The sequence below is a fragment of the Astyanax mexicanus genome, chromosome 10 (genome assembly GCF_023375975.1).
Source record: "Astyanax mexicanus isolate ESR-SI-001 chromosome 10, AstMex3_surface, whole genome shotgun sequence".
NCBI classification, from domain to species: Eukaryota; Metazoa; Chordata; class Actinopteri; order Characiformes; family Acestrorhamphidae; genus Astyanax; species Astyanax mexicanus.
Genome location: NC_064417.1, coordinates 18,862,441 through 18,882,654, shown reverse-complemented (window position 1 = coordinate 18,882,654; position 20,214 = coordinate 18,862,441). Strand labels below are relative to the sequence as shown.

Below are 20,214 nucleotides of genomic sequence, written 5' to 3'. Positions count from 1 at the left end.
TTTATTACACTTTATTTACTTTTATACTTTATTTATTAAACTGTAGGGGGAGCCCACGAGCACAAAATCTCAATCTTACTTAGTGGAGCTTTAAGTCTTGTTCATTTTATTTACTTTTTACTTTAAGTGTATCTGTTCCAATACTTTTGCTCACTAGAAAAATATGTGGGTTAAGATATTTTTGTCTCATATTCATCTTTTAATGTTAAACCCAAGTATTTTTAGTCTACAGCAGAAATAATGGAATCAGCCTCACTGTTCCAGTACTTTTGAAGGGGACTGTATATTCAAAGTCAGTGGTCTGACTGGTCCATATGCAAAACTAGAGATACAGATAGACCACCATGTTCCATAATGTTATGTGTACTATGTTCTTTCGGACTATGATATTTTCATTTACTGGTAATCTTCAAAAACTGAACTAATCTCTAGTGATTGATTAGTCTATTAGCACCTATTTACGACCCACTAATTCCTCACATCATCTTTTATTCTGTACTGTAAGCTACAACATTATCCCTGCATTATTCTTTCACTCCACACACTGCTTACAGAATGTCTCGCCCACCCTCCGCCATGTCTCATTCACACACCCACACACAGCCCATGTGTTTGCTCAGGCTGATGTATTATTTAGTCTTAAATCCACTCAGTCAGTGCCTAAGCGTTTCCCCCAGGTTCCTCCCAGAAAGAAAGACAGACCAGACAGGGACAGGGTGAGGGAAAGAGAGAGAGAGGGAGACAGAGAGACAGGAAGAAAGACAGAGAGAGAGAGAGGAAGAAAGAAAGAGAGAGAGGGAGGGAGGAAGGAAGGAAAGGATTGATTAAGTCTTGCCCTTATTTGAAGTGGCAGGGTTTAGGTGGACAGAAGGCCCATTCTCAGGTGTGCACACGCTCACACACACCACACAGGCTTACGAGCTTTGTTAAGTAATGCAGCCAGCAGCTGAAGGTTTTAGATAATGAGCTTGCTGTATGAATATGTGTATGTGTGTGTGTGTGTGTGTGTGTGTGAGAGAGAGAGAGAGAGAGAGAAAGAGCAGGGTGGAAAGAAATGCTTTTCTAATGGTTACTTAGTATCTTATGTAATGGGCAAAATCAAGTAAAATGTGTGTGTGTATGAAAGAGACAAGAGCTGCTGTTCTGTGCCTAGCCTGACTGTCTGCAGAGAGGGAGATATGTGGGGACAGAGAAAGAGAGAGAGAGAGAGAGAGAGAGAGAGTGAGAGAGAGAGAGTGTTTGAGTTTGTGTCCGAGTGTGCAGACACACTTAGCCTGGGGTAGTGGCCTGCATATGGTGCTAATCAGGCATGCTGTAATGTCTGTGTTCGGCCTCACTCAAACATAAGGTTACAGAGGGGGAGAGGGGGGAGTGAGAGAGAGAGAGAGAGGAAGAGTGTGTGTGTGGCATGGATGAGGGAATCTGGGTCATAGCATAGTCATGGCACTTCAGTGGTGTTTCTGAGGCTGATTTTTCCACATCAGTCAATTGAAACACACACACACACACACACACACACACACACACTTTCTACTCTAGCATCCTATCCAGTTCAATTCAGTTAAATTCAGGACGCTGCTTTACCGACATTGTGATTACAGTTCAGTTTACAGTGCTGGGAATATTTAAGTGCTCAAAATGCCACAGTATTTAAATATGATTGTAGATATTAGTGCAAGTTTTAGGTATTGAAAAATCATCTGGGGATCTTGATAGTTATTTTCAGTTTACATTCACATTTAAACTCCCTCTTTATTTAATTAGGATGACATTAAATAAACTGATCTGTGACACATTAAGGCCAAGAAATCAGATTTATGGGATTTTAGCTTGAGTCACTTGGTGTCATGTATCACATTTCAATATTGCATATGAAAGTGGCTCAACTCATACATAAACGTGTCAGATTTAATGTGTTAAAGTGCCATTCATTAAAACTGAAAAGATTAGATTTGGGCCACTTTTACCTACAGCCTATGGTATTATTATATTTCAAGCTTCAGTATTCAGTAAGTTTTTATCATAAACACTTGTGTCAGCAGTGCAACACAGCAGCACAATAGCAGTTGCTCTGGTGGTATTAATTTACTTATATTTAATCTATTATCCTAGCAATGTTCTACTACTGCAAAACAGATTTGGGCAGGGTTATCAAAATAATACCAATATGACACTCTGGAGCAGATAAACACGAGCCTATTGGCACCATGCCTGATGCTATGTGTGGAGCAGTGGAACGGTATTGTCTGGAATGATGGTGCTACAAACAATACTTTTGGGATAAGTTGGAGAGTTTGGGATGAGGTGAGGTAGGATGGTGATCGTCTACTATCCTGACCTCACTAATTCTCATGTTGTTTGTTGCTGAATGCAATCAAATAGACAAAGCAATGCTCCAAAATGTAGTCGAACGATAACTTTTTAGTTTGAATACCCTTAATTTTAGTCAATGAATAATGAGCAGGTGTCCCAATACTTTAGGACAACTCCAGTGTCCTACTCACCACTTGCCCTATCCCACACACACACACACACACACACACACACACACACACACACACACACACACACACACACACACTTTCTCACGCCGCTCTAGAGGCTTCCGTGTGGTGTGACGTTGCCGCGGTGGGAGGGACTGAGGCGCTCGCGCGCCGGTCTGAGAGAATCCGAGCGTCCTCCGCGTACCAGCAGCGGCTCGTGCGCGGTGTTGGAGGGTATCAGTCTGCCTGTGACTCTCCAAAGGTAAGACCCTCACACATCCGTCGTTTAAGAGGGGGCTACTTGGCGCGCGAGCGAGAACAATCATTCGTGACCGAGTCGAGACGGCCGTGCGCTAGCGTGCGCACGCGTTGAACGAGTTGCTTGCATGCATGTCTGTGTATGTAAATGCATGCGTGCATATGTGTGTGTAGGCTCGTGCATGTACGCTGAAACGGCGGCAGCAGATGCAACAGCAGCTACATACACACATGCATGCATGTAAGTATGCGTGCTCTAGCACAGCACCCTTCGCATAGGCTAGGCAATTATGTGAATATGCGCGTGCTTGACTGTTATCAGCAAAACATCAGACAGTTCTTGCAGCCTCGCTCCTTTCTACAGGCTCGCGCTTGATTGCAGTGTCCGTCCATTTCTGCCGCCGAAAGGCCCGTGGCGCCCGTTTCTTCGTGTTACTCGTGCAATGGTTCGGTTGGCTCTGATTCGATTCGTCTCTTTGGGCTCTAGGTGGAAGGACAGAGCTGGAGATGAAAGGAGAGCAGGATGCAGATCTACCTCTTTCAGTCTATCTCTCACACTCTCTCCCTGTCTATCTCTCTCCCTGAGGGTGTGGTTCTGAAGGCCCAATGCTGAGCTGTTCTCCTCCTGCATGATCCACAGCTAAAGGGTGGAGGATGCAGGATGGAGCAAACCTAGCTAGCTAGTAAATACTGGACTGGAAATGTTAACACAGAGAAACATGGGCGTGTGCCACAGATTGTCCTGGCAGCAGGGACGTAAAGACTAAAGCAGTGCTTCCTAACCCTGGTTCTGGAGAACCCCCTCTACTTTTAGCGTTTGCTCCTAGTCCATCAGCTAATCAGCTCATTAACAAGCCTTTTCTAAATTGAAGGTGGTATTTAAAGAGCAGGAGATCACTAAAATGTGCAAGGCCACAACCCTTTAAATCATTCTGTACCTTCAAGGGTACCTTTCATTAGGAAACGTAACTGTCACTTGTTCCATTACAGTTGCTGTATTAAATGTGTCTACACTCTTGAGTGTTTGAGTAGCAAGAGCAAGAAGAATAGACGTGTGTTCTTGGGTAGAACTTTTTTGAGAAGTTACCTTGTAAGAAACCCCCTTTGTGAATGTTAGGCGCCACTGCACCCCTCCAACCCCCCACCCTACCCATGGTAAAAAAACATAAAGTGCAGGCTTTGCAACATTACTCTGTGACTTTATTTAATTAGGCTACACTTTTTAATATATGGCCAAATCAGAAAATGATAATCATATGTATAAGAGATACAACATGTAAGATTTTACTGTGGACCCCCTAGCACCCAATTGCCATCCACCAGTTTGAGAAGCACTGCTTTAAAAAAACACAAGAACATATTGTGTTTTTCTCTATTGAGATATTTCTCTGTACTAGCTATTTCATTATAGTAAATTAAGGTACTGTAGACTCTAACAATAAAATATATCTTTCAGGTTAGTCACCATTATCCAAAACTAACTAGCTAAGCTAATGTAACTTCAGGAGGGAATACGAGCCTAACAACATTACAGTATAAACAGTTGTTTCGTGAATCAAATGAATTAATTAATGTATAAGACATCTGTAATTCCCATTTCTCGTCTAATATTTTTAAGAATCTAAGCCAGGTGCATTATTTATTTTAAATAGAAAAACATAAAAAATAATAAGTAAATAAAAAGTTTTTAACTGACCAGCATCAAGTAGGTATTCCTATTTTCAGCATTCTCGGTTTTCAATGCAGACTTAAAACACATCTGGAAACTTTAACCATTCTTGCTTAATGTGCTCTTAAGTACCTAAATGCAACTTGAGCAGTGGAAAGTGACATCAGGCAAGAACGTAATGATGCAAAAACAAGTCTATTTAATTTTTTTGCCCAAAAAGGACTGCATTGATTCAAGAAACTTTAGCTGTACTCAGTGGAAAAGGCCCTTAATGATGAAACAAAGATAAAACAAAAAGCTTGTGGAGTAATTTCATGTAATCAAATCTAACCTCACTTAGCTAGCACAAGAACGCACTCATCAAACACATCTGACAGAATTCTAATGCAGCTCAATCACACGAAAAACACAAGAAGCCACGACTTGAAAATATCCTTAAAACTTAGAATTTGACAGCTAAATCCTACCGCTTTGCATTATTTCAAAATCAAATTTCCGAGACCTAAAACAAAGTATTTGTGTCTTTGGGAGGTGAAAGTTCAAGAGGATTTTTTTAAAATCTAGCTGACCTACTGTTTTCAGTAAGAGTTATCTGTCAGCATTAGCTAGCAGCCATGCTAGTTGGTAAGTAGCTAGGTTAGCATTAATCCACAGTTTCTGGGAAAGTACACTCATCTCTTTAACTGATATTGTTGATTGTGTTTTCTAAAGTAAAAAACTTAAAAGATTTGTTAAAGTCAGAAGGTTTGTATGTTTTCAGTAATGTTAGCTAATTATCCATATCTTTGAGGTGGAGTGAGTCTGTCAGCATTAGCATCACTGCTAAAATTTAGCCATGCAATCTAACCTCACTCAGCTAGCACAAGAGCACACTCAGCAACCACATCTGACAAATTCCTTACACGGCTCAATCACACAAGAAACAAACAGACTGTTAAAAAGTATTGGTTTAAAACACAGAATTGCAGAGCTGGACACTCCACCCTGTAGTGTTTGGGAGATGAAATCCACAGAGATTGTTTTTTATCTACCTGTTCAGTCAGTATTTGGTAAGTAGCTAACTAGCTAGCTAATATTTTTCCACACAGATTAATGAAAAGTAAAATTAATCTTTATAACTTATATTTATTGTATTTTCTAAAGTAAATCAGCTAAAACCTTTTTTTGTTGCAGTAAGAAGGTGTGAAAATGTCCAGAATATTTTACTGTTTTTTATAAGTTAGTTGTGGAATGAGTCTGTCAGCATTAGCATTACTGCTAACTAATATGTAGAATTTAGCCATGCTATTTAGGCAGAAATACTGTTTCTGTGTTTAGTTCTCTTAAGGTGTCATTTATTGCCTTTGCTAAGCTAAAACAGAGCTGAAAAGCAGACAGTGTTTTTAAATGTTTATCACTGTGTAACACTGATTTTAGGTGTTTCTCACTTTGCTGAGTGTTTCTTATTTTCTAGCGATAATGTTCTCTAGAGGCTCACATTATTGCTGTATGTCTTACATGTCATAGTGTGATAAGTGGACTTTTGGTCTAGCACAACCCTTCACTGCTGCCTGTATTTACTATCTTTAAATCATGTTATGTACACCAATGAGCCATAACGTTGAACCCATTGAAAAGGAAACCTTAGTGAAAAATCCATCTCAGCACCAGCTGGTAGTTGGAATACTTGTTATTTTAGCAAAGAAGTAAACATCATTTACCTGGTTACAATAGCACCTGTCAAGGTGTGGGATCACATCTAGCAGTAAGTGAACAGTCAGTTCTGTAAGTAAATGTCTAGGAAGCAAGACCTAGAATTTGATGTCTAAAATATTTCCAAAATGGCAGGTCTTGTGGAGTGTTATCTAAAAAAGGTGCTTTAAAGAAAGTCATCGGTGGACTGGTAACAGATTCATGGGCACCCAAGGCTTAATGATGTGACTGCTTAAGGAAGGGTAGCTTGCCTGGTCCCATGATACCACAGAGAACCACAGAGAAAAAAAAAAGATTCTTGTTGGTTTTGTCACTTGGAGGCCAAGCTTGGGTGGCACATGCTGGACTAAAACAATTTTAATTGCAAGTGATTTTAACGTTAGGAGTGATTGGTGTAAGTGGGAAGTACGAACACTATCAAGCTAGCTAATCAAGTCTCTGTTGGGGCTCCATGTGTACCATGTCCACATGTGGGTGGCTGAGTTTTTTTGCAGGTTTGTACATGCTTAAACATTTAAAAGGACAAGTATAGGACGTTTTTGAAGAGATCATAGGCCCTTATGTGGGCCTGTTTTTCTTTGTGCTTGAGTTCATTAGCGCCTGGCTGATGCTTTATTAGATTCCAAAGCGTTTTGAAGCCTCGGTTGGTCACATGATCAGCAAGCCAATGAAGGCCTAAACGTTGTGCATTACTGTTTACACTCCTCAGCGCCACCACAGGCCTAATGCACTCAGTAGTATTTGCAACTGCCCTCCTAACTTCCTCAGCACACAGTTGCTCTTATGTCTTAAGACCACACACGTGTGTGTCTGTGTGTGTGTGTGTCTCAGTTATGCAAGCTTACTAGCACTGAAAAAGGAACGACGGAGGGTTAAGCACATTTGCATTATACTTCATCATAGGCAAAGCACCCACAGAGCTACTTTGTGGTCATTACTATTATAAAATCCAACACAAACACCAGTGAATTGCTTTCTGGCTGAGTACATATCTTTATTGCTTCATTTTACACAAGTACCATTCGAAAAGATAGTGTGTGCATAAGGATTGTATTACTTCTTAGGCTATCAGAGAACAAAGGTTGCTGAGAATATTGACTTTAATAGTCACGCTCACTTTCTAACCCACCCCAACCTGTGAGACTACCTGTCGGATGAGTTTTATCTGTGTCCTGTCCTGAGGGTGGAACATGAAGAGTTTCAGTAGTTGTGTAGATGTTTGTGTTGGAGAACAGTCTTAAGGGTATGCAGAACTCTGCTGTTTCAGAAGAGATGCATTCAAGTTACTTCCACAGCTGTTACTTTTTTGTTCCTAACTTTCATCTTTTTCATCTATTGTATATCAAAGCCAATACAGTGAGTGTTTGTTTAAACTATTGTTATTTGTGCGTTATTCGTTCACAGGCTGTATGGGTTGACAGTGTGAAATTAGATTTACAGTTGTGCTTGAAAGTAGGGCTGTATGATAAATGATGTTTTTTGTTAACATAACAGCAAACTTAAATTACTTTATCCATGTACAGCAACAGACCGAGCTCTTCAGCTTCAGACTGTGGTCATGTGATATAACGAGGCTGGAGGTAAAGCGAGTATGGTAATGTTAAAGTTCACAGTGAACATTCCACACAAAACTTCTTTGTAGCCTGGAAACAGGCAGCCAGGCCAAGTGCTGAAAAGGAGCATGAACTAATTTAGGATCTTTATTTATCATGTTTCACATTGGGGTATCTAACAGTGTTCTTGTGATTTTTTTTTTTGTCCATATTGTGCACCCCTATTTAGAACTTTTAATACACAAATCATGGGTGCATTTAAACATGTTTACTTGGTAGGAATATGTGAAAAACATACATTGTTAATGGAACAAATACAATAATTTGGGATAGGTCTCAGTACCTAAAAATACATACAGGAAAATATACATAAAACTACTAATACTGCATTTAATTTACCTCTGAAGTCAGATGTAAGAGCTGGACGTGATATTGCAAGTTAATGGAATTCCATTTAAACATCAAGCAAAATGAGCAACTGGTTTGCCAATTATTTGTCAGTGTTTTACATGACAAATCTACAGTCATATAAAAAAGTTTGGGCACCCCTATTAATCTTAATAATTTTTAGTTGTAAATATTTGGGTGTTTGCAACAGCCATTTCAGTTTGATATATCTAATAACTGATGGACACAGTAATATTTCAGGATTGAAATGAGGTTTATTGTACTAACAGAAATTTGACCGGTGCAAAAGTATGGGCACCCTTATAATTGTATTGATTTGAATACACATAACTACTTTTTACTGACTTACTGAAGCACAAAATTGGTTTGGTAACCTCATTGAGCTTTGAACTTCATAGCCAAGTGTATCCAGTCATGAGAAAAGGTATTTAAGGTGGCCAATTGCAAGTTGTTCTCCTATTTGAATCTCCTCTGAAGAGTGGCATCATGGGCTCATCAAAACAACTCTCAAATGATCTAAAACAAAAAATTGTTCAGGGGAAGGATACAAAAAGTTGTCTCAGAGATTTAACCTGTCAGTTTCCACTGTGAGGAACATAGTAAGGAAATGGGAGACCACAGGGACAGTTCTTGTTAAGCCCAGAAGTGGCAGACCACCTCCAAAGAGCTGCAGCATCATCTTGCTGCAGATGGTGTCACTGTGCATCGCTCAACAATACAGCGCACTTTGCACAAGGAGAAGCTGTATGGGAGAGTGATGGGAAAGAAGACATTTCTGCAGGCGACTCTGTTTGTGGCGTGCTTACAGAAATGGCTTCTTTCGCATCTCTCTCCCACCATCTGCAGCAAGATGATGCTGCAGCTCTTTGGAGGTGGTCTGTGAATTGTCCTTGACTGTTCTCACCATTCTTCTTCTCTGCCTTTCTGATATTTTTCTTGGCCTGCCACTTCTGGGCTTAACAAGAACTGTCCCTGTGGTCTTCCATTTCCTTACTATGTTCCTCACAGTGGAAACTGACAGGTTAAATCTCTTCCCCTGAACAACTATGTTGAACAATCTTTGTTTTTAGATCATTTGAGAGTTGTTTTAATGAGCCCATGATGCCACTCTTCAGAGGAGATTCAAATAGGAGAACAACTTGCAATTGGCCACCTTAATTACATTTTCTTATGATTGGATACACCTGGCTATGAAGTTCAAAGCTCAATGAGGTTAACAAACCAATGTTGTGCTTCAGTAAGTCAGTAAAAAGTAGTTAGGAGTATTCAAATCAATAAAATGATAAGGGGGCCCATACTTTTGCACCGGTCAAATTTTGGTTTAATATATATTGCACATTTTCTGTTAGTACAATAAACCTCATTTCAATCCTGAAATATTACTGTGTCCATCAGTTATTAGATATATCAAACTGAAATGGCTGTTGCAAACACCCAAATATTTAGAACTAAAAATGGTTAAGATTAATAGGGGTGCCCAAACTTTTTCATATGACTGTAACCAAAATATGTTTCACAGTTCTCTGTGTGCGACAAATTGATAAAAGTGCTACTAAACTGTATAATACTATTGCTTTTACTGATTTTGTTGTTTAGTGCAGCTATCTTGGATTCTAAATTTGGGGTTGGTGAGGATGGAAAGATAAAGGGAAATACTTCTTTAAACTCAAACCACCAGCTACAATAAAGCTTGATTTTAAGCTTGGACACAATCAAGCATTCCAATAAGACTAAACACACATCAAGGGTGGTTGTGGAATGAAGCAGGTAAAAATAAAGCGTAACCTTAAAGTATAAGTAAAATATGTGGACTATGGCTAACAGTTGGATATGGGCTTAAAGACTCTACCGATTTTGCCAAGGAAAATGGTCAAATATCCAGTCAGGATTCTGCCAAATATTGCACCAGAAGCTTCCCATTTAGTGACTTCCTCAATTATTTTAATAATACACTGCCAACTGATTTACTGTTCTTTTCCTGCAACAACTACAAACAACCAATAAGAGACACTCACACTCGCACCTATGCAACATATAATTATGAGATGTAGACTTTGATGACTATTTAGACTACAGACAATTTATTTTCATCACTGTCTGTATAGATTACCTGGATTTCTCCACAATTATAGTCCCAGCTCTTGAAATAGTGTTAAGCAACAAAATAACTAGGGGTGTGATGAGATCTCATGGCACGAGATTTCGCGAGATTAAAATGTGACATTTCTCATCAAGCTTAAACCTGTCTCGCAGGTGAGGTCCGCAGTACAGTTAAAAAGCTCCGCGCGACAGTATATGAGCTCCGCAGTACTGTTAAAAAGCTCTGCGCGACAGTATATGAGCTGTATTGTATGAATAAAAAATATTTTGTGTATCAGAAACAGTGTTGATACCAACAGATTTACAGACCAGTGGATCAGTGTATCACTACTAATTTGGGATTTGTCCAACAGAGCAAAACACTAACTGTGTAGACTAACACACAGCCTGTTTCCCATAGAAAATTCTCTAATTTGAGCTTTGTCAATGGTTTAATTGTGTGATCTGCTTTTTGACTTTATAATAATTATTTAAATTGTTATAATTTAATTTTGTTTCCAATATGTTTCCAAGGTATATAGTTTTTATGTTTATAAATGTGTGAACGATATGAAAAAACCTAGATTGTGAGAATACATTGCATCAAAATTCTCTTTAATACAGTATCCCTCCCAGGCAGCACTGATATTTTCTCACGCCCCAGAGCAGGAGATGGAGGTTGGGCTTTATTCACTCCGTGTTGTGAAAGAGTCTTGTTAATCTGATTTCTGGTCATGTCTTTTTTCTTATTGCTCAGAAAATCCTCCTATATATGTTGAAACTTTAAAGCATTTTACAAGTGTGTTGCATGTGTGTGTGTGTGTGTGTGTTGGTATGCAACATGTGTGTGTAAATCTCTTTCCCCTATACCATGCCAGTAAATTGTTTGTGTTGACAGCTTGCAGCCACATGTATGTGCATGTGTGTGTATATATGCTAACTGTAATCATATAGTACATAATGTAATGTAGCATGTGGTATGGACTTTAGAACTGTGGTGTGATTTGGGTGTTTTGTCTCCTTTTCTTGAGTAGTTTTTGTTGCTGTCTGGTTGTGTGAGAATAGGACAACCTTTTTGTGTAATCTCGTTGGAAAGGCAGTAAAGCCTTGGTTTTGGTGTAGTAAATCTTGCCTGTGATTTTAAATGGCCTATTGCAGTTCCTTTACACATTCCTGAACATAATCAAGTCCACCAGACACTCACAGTTTAATAATCCTATTTATTAAATGAAAGATCTGTCACACCACTTGTTTTTAATTTACTCCAGGTTTAACTGCGGTGCCTGTTATTTACTGTGAGGATAGTAAAGGACTTTTCTTACATTTAACAGTATTAATTGCTATTAGAATTTACTTAAACACTTAAGAAGTTAGTGATTTTGGTAAATTCTAATAATGTTAATGTTATGTTTGTGGGTTTCCTCTCTAAATGAGAATCGTCCAAATTAATTCTGATCTGTGTTAATTTAGAATGAGCACTTGTGCAAATTAAACTTTTCCAAAATTAGAACATCCTTTAAAGCATAGGTCGGCAATAGGCAGCCCGTGGGCCAGATGTGGACCCCAAGCGTGAAACATCTGGCCCGTGAGGTTGTTTGAACTATAATGAACGATCATGGGAAAAAAAAAATTAAACGTTTCTCTGGCGAACTTTAGTTTACACGCCTCTCCTGTCTCTCTGTTGCGCTCGGCGTGACTTTAGTATCCGCCAGTTTTTGGGCTCCCTATCTTCTTATAAGGGCGTTTTTTCCACAGTTGTATCTCGATTCACTAGCCGGAGCAGCGGTAGCATAATGGACCACGACCCTAATGACTCGGTTCGATCCCCACGTGAGGAGTGGTGTGTTTATTTATTTAATTTTTCTTTCTTTCTGGGTTTACCTGCTTTGTTTTCCAAAAACAGATTTTTTTGTGGCCTGCCACGTAATGGCCTGGAAAATATCTGGCCCACGGCCAAAACTAATTGCCGACCCCTGCTTTAAAGCATTGTCTTTAGTAAGCGAAACACACTTACGAAGGTATAGCTAAGGGAAATATGCTGTGGGAGAGCTCATCCATTATTGTACATAGTGACAACATCTTGGACACATTACAGGTTTATCTCCACTAGATGGAGTCTTCTGCACACCATGGATATTAGTGTCTTGGGTGGAACAGTCAAGGCAAAATATGCATCTAACCATGTCCTGTGTCTTTGTTTTCAGATTGAAGGCCCAGCTCTTGTCGGTAATGATGACAAAGAGGCGGATAATGATGACTGATTTGCGGCCTGTCCCTCTTTTGGCCAGCAGTTTTGTGTGAGGGGTCAGGAGGGCCGTGGAACTAAACTGGAGGGTCTCCAAAGGACAGGGCAGCAGAGAAGATGTCTGCAAACACACCTACCTCAGCCCCGCCCCCTAAAAAGAGCAGGGGGAAGCAGGAGGCTCTGGAGGTAGCCAATGAGGAGCTGAAGACCAAACTGACTGACATACAAAATGAGCTGCAGCAAGAAAGGATGAAGGTAGTTAGTTTATTTAGTTTATTTATTTAATCCAGTTTCTTAGTCTTTGAATAATATTGTGCCGCTGACATCATCATGTTATGCCAAAATGCCTCTTTATTCCTTGCTGCTCATGCAACTGGCCACAAATGCACCCTGGTAAACAAAGGGAACAGTTGGCAAATGTGACTGTGCAGTTGGAATTATTTACTTGGAGCAAGTGCGTCATTATGGAATGCTGCTAAACACCAGGTTTACAAGTAGCTTAAAACTACTGGGCAGACTGTAGTAGATCTGTCTTTCTTTCTTATACTTACCGTCGCTCACACGCACACACGAAAAGTGGCATTAGTCAAGATTCAAAGAGTTGAATTAGTAATAAAAAGAAAGAATATCAAATAATGCTGCTTTAAGGTCAGCCACTGACCACTTAAATATCTGTTAGTACGTGATATTTAAATCTTTGCATGATATCCATAAATAGCATGTGCTGCAGCATAGATGATTATCACATTCATTTCCTTGGGTGAAAACAGGCTTTCTTCACATCTCAGAGTTTATCGTCTGGAGTTTTAGTGTCTTAAGACCTATCTGGATGGGATTAGTTTCTCAGGGGGACATCTGTGAAAAATATTTCACATTTTCTACTCAGTGATAAAACTCTTGAATCCGGACTGCAATAGAAAAAACAAGAGGACCAGTAAGTTTTTTGGCTTTCTGGGTCACATGACATCACGTTCAGTAGCTCCTTTATGTCCACTCGTGGAAATGTGCGCTCGAAGTGTAATTACGCTGCGTTACAGTAGACAAATAGCTATTTTATTAAACGAGAGGGACTGAAACTTAGAGATGTGGATCCAGACGGGACTAAAATTACCGAAGGACAACAGAGTTCAGCAAAAAACAGCAAAACACATACATGGTCGTTCCGGATAGGAATAAAATCACAGAGCACCCCCCATAAAATAGAAAATTACCCTAGGACCATCTGAGAACCTAATCCCATCCAGATAGGGCTTTAGTCTTTTTCTTATTTAGTCTTTTATGTCCATTGCTCCAGACTAACATGGTCCCACCGTCCTGGGAATGGTAAAAATAGCACATGATTTAAGTTCATTTGGGATGCAAATGTGCACGGTAAAAACAGTTATAAGTTGACAGCTTGCTGGATTTCCTATTGCTTACCACAGGACTATTTACAGATAAAGTCGTGCCTTATAACGTAGGGCCAATCAGCTTGCTGGTAAAGTTGAACTAATATCACTATGGCTGTAGAAAAATACTCCAAAAAAGGATGATTTTCAGCTGCAAGAATACTTTGAGACGGTTGTGAAATAAGTTTGCCTGGAGCCCTGTATTCCCAAGATGTAGAAAGTAAACCTTAGGTACCAAACATGGCTAAGGAAGGATGTGATTCAGTAGACCTTAATCTTGGTAAACACTACGACATTTTTTTATTATAGTGTATTTTGTGTAGTGAGTTGCTCAGCATATAAAATTTAAATATTAAAAACATCTTTTACACACTTTTTTCATGTGAATCCTACATGTACATAAAACCATGACATGACTAAGCACCTACCTGCTTTTTTCGTTAGAGCTTTTAGATTTTTAGAGAAACAAGAATGTTCAAAGCAAAAATAAAATTATTATATATTCTCTTCATATTAATAATAATTATGTTTATAATATTTATACTATATAATTCTCTACCCGACTTTTCTTCTTGTCCATCCTGTTGTGTTATCATGTAATTGACACTGTAAAGACACTGGTCTTTCCCAAAGCTGTTGTAACTTACCTTATGTATTTGGTCGCTGGTTTGAATCCTGGATCATGCTTCTTGCCATAAGCAGCCGGAGTCTGAGAGAGCACAATTGGACTTGCTCTCTCTGGGTGGGTAGATGGCAATCCCTTTTTCACTCCTAATGTATTGTTTCAGCACAGGCATCTGTTAACTTTCTTCAGAGTGCTCTGGCTGCGCAGTAATGTTACATCAGCGGCAGTTCGATGGAAGGCAGTGGCTGACATGAGATGTCCTTGTGTTGGAGACATAACTTGTGATAGGGGGAGTCCTAATGAATGTATTAAGTGTATTGGCCTTCCAATTTAAGGATAAAAATGGGAAAATCTGGCTAAAATGTGTAGTGAGCACCTAGGTTAAGACATGTAAGTCATTAAATCTTCTAAAGACATTTACCAGAGAGTACCAGTATTACAAAAAGTGTACACTTGAATTCTATAGTGCTACTGTTTTGCTGTGTCAGTGTGAGTCATTTAGCAAGTCATTTAAAGATCAGGAAAAGTATGCCATGATGTAAAGATGTATAGATGTCTCTATTAACTAGAGGTTGCATGTATTAATCATTTAAACAATCATTGAATTTAAACTCTATGTAAATTTTTTTGATACATTTTTTAACTTTTGTACACTTAGGGCGGGGCTAAGGGTTTATGCACGGTACAGGGAGAAATCCTCTGAGATCCTTTGCCCATCTTTGCTTCCCAAAGATTTAGCCATTTGTTGTTTTGTTCCAAATCATGATTAAAATGGATATATAATAACAAATGTTTTTTTATGTATAATGTCCTGGCTTTTACATTTTAAATTAAAATGTAATCTCAGTAAATATCAGTGAAAAACATAAACAATATACTGTTCCTAAGTTCTCTCATTTCCTCTGTGTCCTATCTAGGTGTGTAAGCTGCGGGAACGGGTACAGGAGCTGCGTGGCCAGCGGGACGCTGAACAGCACAAGCACTCAGTGATGCTAACGGAGCTGCGGGTGAAGCTGCATGAGGAGAAGCAGCGGGAGGTGGCGACAGCGAGAGAGACACTGTGCCGACAGCATGAAGCCGAGCTGTCCCGGGCCAACCGCCTGCGTGAGGCCGAGATGACCCGCCTGCAGACCCTGGTCAGTGTGCTGCGGGACGGGGCCAGTGCAGAGCTGAGGAGCGCCCTGAAGGAGGAGGCCCGTGAGGAGGCACGCAGGAGCCACGAGGCAGAGAAGCTAAAACTGGCGCAGGAGCTGCAGGAGGCCAAGGTGGCTCGGCGGCAGGCAGAAGAGGCGCTGGCTCACGCCGTCCAGGCAGACAAGGCCAAAGCAGCTGACCTCAGGGTAGCCCACCAGGCCCATCAGGACGAGATCCAGCGTATCAAACGTGAGAGTGAAAGGGACATCCGGAGACTGGTGAGCAGCGAATGTTTGACCCCAGTAGATTAAACTTGTTTCCTCATTCTAAAGAGTTATATATCTTAATTAATCATTGTGAAAAGATTCAGTGTGTGATAAAATGAAGGCTCACTCACTACATTTAAGTGTTTATTAGATTCATCCAGGCTTGTTTGGTTCTGTTCTGCTTAGTGTGGTATCCTTTGCTCACTGTAGGTATGTATTTTTTGGACTATAAAGTGCATCGGATTGTAAGGCACATTATCAATGAACATCCTTTTTTTATTTATTTTTTAGTGTTCCGGTAAACCCTGGTAAAATCAGCTAGCGGTTCGTCCCACGTAGCTTGTTTTAACACAGTAAACACGCAAACTACAGTCCAATATACTCAACTCTGAATGCCGAAAGAGCTAGCGCTGCTGTTAAAGGCTAATGCTAATATTGATGCACCCAGCCTTAGTGCTGGAGAAACTTCACTGAAAGCTCACACTTATAACGCTGTTCTTCAGCGAAGTGGCTTTACTGCTCCTTAATACTTGACTGGTAAAATTTATGCATATTACACACCAGATTATAAGGCTCACTGGATTATACTTTTTAGGAAAATTAAAGGATTTTATGTCTGCCTTATAGTCCAAAAAATACAGTAATACTAAAGACTTATTTTTTATTTTGAAACAGACCCACACACTGATATGAGACAGATAATAAATGCTTCTGTACTGCCATCTCTTCCAGGATCATTCCTCACTTACCCTACCCAGATAAACCACTAGAGGGCAGTAACAGCTTTCCTAAACTGGCTAGCAGTGGGTTTATATGAGGCATTTAATGCAAGGAATGTGTTCTTAAGGCTGCATAATGCCTACATAAGCTTTTAACAGCTCATATAAACCTACTTCATCTTTTGTGAAAGCTCACTATAACAGGTGCCATAATGAATGTAACATCTGTGTGAAAAGGCAACGACACAAAATCTTGCTTCAGTAAATTGGCAAAAAAAATGTTCTAATATCTGACTTTGTAGCTTGGAGTATTGTTGTTTTGTCAGAGTGATGAAGAGGAAGATTTGACAATTTATCATCTCTTTTGTTTTTTTCTCTAAAAAAAATTATGGAAATATACAGTACCGGTCAAAAGTCTGGAAACACCTCTTCTCATTCAATGTGTTTTCTTTCTCATTGTGATTTTCTTTTAAATTTGTTTAAAAGTTATTTAAACTGAACAGGAACACATGCGGAATAATTTTGTATGTTTTATACTATATATTTTTCTAAGCTGCCACATTTAGCTTTGAGGACAGATCTGCACAATCATGGTACTTTAATCTTAGTGTCTTCATGAGGTAGAGTCACCTGGAATAGTTTTTCAGCATCTTGAAGGAGTTTCTGGAAGTGCTGGACATTAGTTGCTGCTTTTTCTTCACGCTGTGCTCCAGCTCATCCCAAATCACCATTTCAGTTGGGTTTAGTTCAGGGAATTGTGGAGGACACATTTTTTTTATTTACTACATATTTCCATATGTGACCCTTTTCATGTCTTTAATATTAATCTACAATGTAGAAAAAAATGAATGAGACAGTGTGTCCAAACAGTTGAATAATTGAAAAGTGATGCAGGCTGAATGCTTGTAGTAAGCAAGCAATATTTGAGTGATGCCATAGAAGAGCCACTATTGTATAGGAGCTGTGTGTTTTAAAACCTTACAAAAACACAACTTTACATTCTTCTTTAAATATTTGAATGGTCAAATATTCAAATATTTGGTAATGGACAACAGATGTTCTATTGCTACACAGTGTTATACACTCAAAGCACCCTGTGGCATTTTAATTTTTTTAAAGAGTGTACCTCTAGAATCAGTGGTATCTCTGGGACACCACTGGGGATTCATGGGTGCCTTAGTTTTTGAGTTATGTTTTGATCTGTTTCTAATATTAACAATAAAGAGACTAATGTACATCAAGTTTAGTTAGAAAGTCAAATTGGGAGGTGAGTCTTAGAGCACATTAGTTTAGAGCACATATATTTAAAAATAAAAATCGAATTGACCCATTCCTACTGTTTAGGATTTTTAATACACATCTGTGTGCCTGTGTGTGTGTAATAGATGGAGGAGCTGCGGGGCAGGGATCGTGTAGTTCAGGCTCTGGAGAAGGAGCTGGGTGTGCAGGCAGGTCAGACCCAGCGGCTGCTGCTGCAGAAAGAGGAGGCCGAACGGCATCACGGAAGCCCAAAGAGAGAAGTGGTCCCCATACTCGGAGAGAACAACGACTCCTATATCAGCCAGGTCAGACAAATTTCGGCAAAAAGAATTCTAGCCAAGATCCTGTGAGCAGATGGAGAAGCTTCCTGAGGGACAATGACTGCAGCACTTCACCAATCTGGGCTTTATGGCTGAAACAGACAGAAGCCTCTTCTCAGTAAAAGACACATAAAAAAAAAAACCCTAATGGGCCCTCTGACTGTGAAAAACAAGATTCTCTCGTCTGATCAAACCAAGATTTAACTTTTTGGCTAAAGCCCAGATTGGTGGCGTGCTGCAGTGATGATTGATGGAAGAGTGACTGTTGGGTTCTGGGTCATCTCTGTTGGCAACACAATTACACACACTAGGGGTGGGCGTTTTGGCCCTAAAATAATATTACGATATTTCATAGTAACCTCATGCTTATTGCTGTTAGATTTAAAAGGAAATTTGCACAATTTCACAAGATTGTATTTATCCATTTTTCTGTATTTGTAGACAAAGAGTGCAGTATTAGAGCCATAAAACAATGGACCACTGACATACAGGGGTTAGACAATCAAAACTGAACCACCTGGTTTTAGACCACAATAATGTATTGTCCCGACGGACAGTTCTGGTGGAAACAGGAGAATTGAGGTGCACATTGAATCCTGCCGTGATTTGGGCAGCCGTGGTTTTATGTTTTTTGGATACAATCTGGGTTAGCACCCGAACATCCCTTTCAGACAGCTTCCTCCTGCGTCCACAGTTAATCCTGTTGGATGTGGTTCGGCCTTCTTGGTGGTATGCTAACATTACCCTGGAGAACATGGCTCCTGAGACATCACAAAGACTTGCTGTTTTGGTCACAGATGCTCCAGCAAGACCCATAATGTTGTGTGCATTGCAATATTTTGAGCAAAACTGTGCTCTCACCCTGCTAATTGACCTTCACAATCTGCTCTTATTGGTGTAATGTGCAATTAATGAAGATTGGCCACCAGGCTGCTCCAATTTAACCATGAAACCTCCCACACTACAATGACAGGTGTTACAGTTTCATTGTCCAACCCCTGTATATGGAAATCTGGTAAATTCTTGTTGTTGTTTTTTAATATTGCAGTAAATATCGCAGAACAAAATAATATTGCAATTTCACTTTTTCCAATATTTTGCAATGCTGGAAGAATGAACGCTGGCAAGTGTCTCCACCAAGTTACGTTAACCCAGCCAATCACATCTTGTCAAACTCAAATCAAATCAAGAGCCCCTTTACTGTCCATAATATTTTTTGATTTACATTTTTCAAGATCAGAGTTTTTATAGGTTGCACCCCTTTTGCAGGATCAGAATTTTAGCAATCTTTTGTTTAACCTCTTTGTAATTTTGTCTTTTTTCCATATAGGAGATAGATGAGAGGGACACTCGCAGGTTCCAGTTGAAGATTGCTGAGCTGCAGGCCGTCATCAGGAAACTAGAAGACAGAAACACACTGCTGTCAGATGAGAGGACTGAACTGGTACACACACAAACACTTACAGTCATGCTTCAACATATACAGTACATTATATAGACCAAAGTATTGGGACTCTAATTGTTTCTTTTGAAATCAAAGGTTGTTCGGTTGCTTTTAGGATTTGATTGTTTTAGTGTCAGGACTCCCATCCTACCTCATCCAAAACTCCCCATCTTATCCCAGAAAGCATGGATCCACTGCTTCACAGCTCAGTTTTGGGGGGATTTATTCTACATATAGTGCCAATATGTTTATGCTTCCTGTTCTATTGGCAATACTTCTGAACTACAAAAATATATTTATTTACATATGCTCGTTCAGTTACAAACATACTCCCTTGCAACTACCCTTAGGAGTACTCATTTTGGGTATTAACGAGCTCCTGCTGACTCATGGCTGTTAAGCCCATTTCACACCATATCCGGTAAACACACCATGCAGCTATGTGCACTACGATTCTATAGTAATCAAAATAGCCTTTCTTACCAAGCTTAGCACACTGTGCAAAAATATGCTTTAGGTCTATTTTTGCAAATTTGTAGAGCTTTCTATGCAGAAATAACTTATCACTGTAAACTCTGTGAAATTACTGTTTGGGTTCCACTTTCAGTAAGACACCAAATACATTGGGTTGTTTTTGTATATAAATAAATTATTGAAAATTGAAAAAATGC

The 20,214-nt window shown here is 39.5% G+C and overlaps 1 protein-coding gene across 5 annotated transcripts in view; it reads left to right on the top strand.

Moving 5' to 3' along the window:
* Positions 1-2,595: 2,595 nt before the first annotated feature.
* The window catches only part of jakmip1 (janus kinase and microtubule interacting protein 1), a 51,403-nt gene continuing 33,784 nt past the window's right edge, over positions 2,596-20,214 (top strand). For 2 of the 5 annotated variants that reach the window (XM_049484060.1, XM_022683595.2), the window contains exons 1-5: positions 2,598-2,745; positions 12,347-12,642; positions 15,318-15,812; positions 17,905-18,084; positions 19,430-19,543. In XM_049484060.1, the coding sequence (XP_049340017.1) occupies positions 12,505-12,642; positions 15,318-15,812; positions 17,905-18,084; positions 19,430-19,543 (927 nt within the window). In that variant the 5' untranslated portion in view covers positions 2,598-2,745; positions 12,347-12,504. Of the gene's footprint in view, positions 2,746-7,303; positions 7,459-12,346; positions 12,643-15,317; positions 15,813-17,904; positions 18,085-19,429; positions 19,544-20,214 lie in introns of those variants that run through there. The other 3 variants (XM_049484063.1, XM_049484062.1, XM_049484061.1) reach the window with 3 other exon arrangements.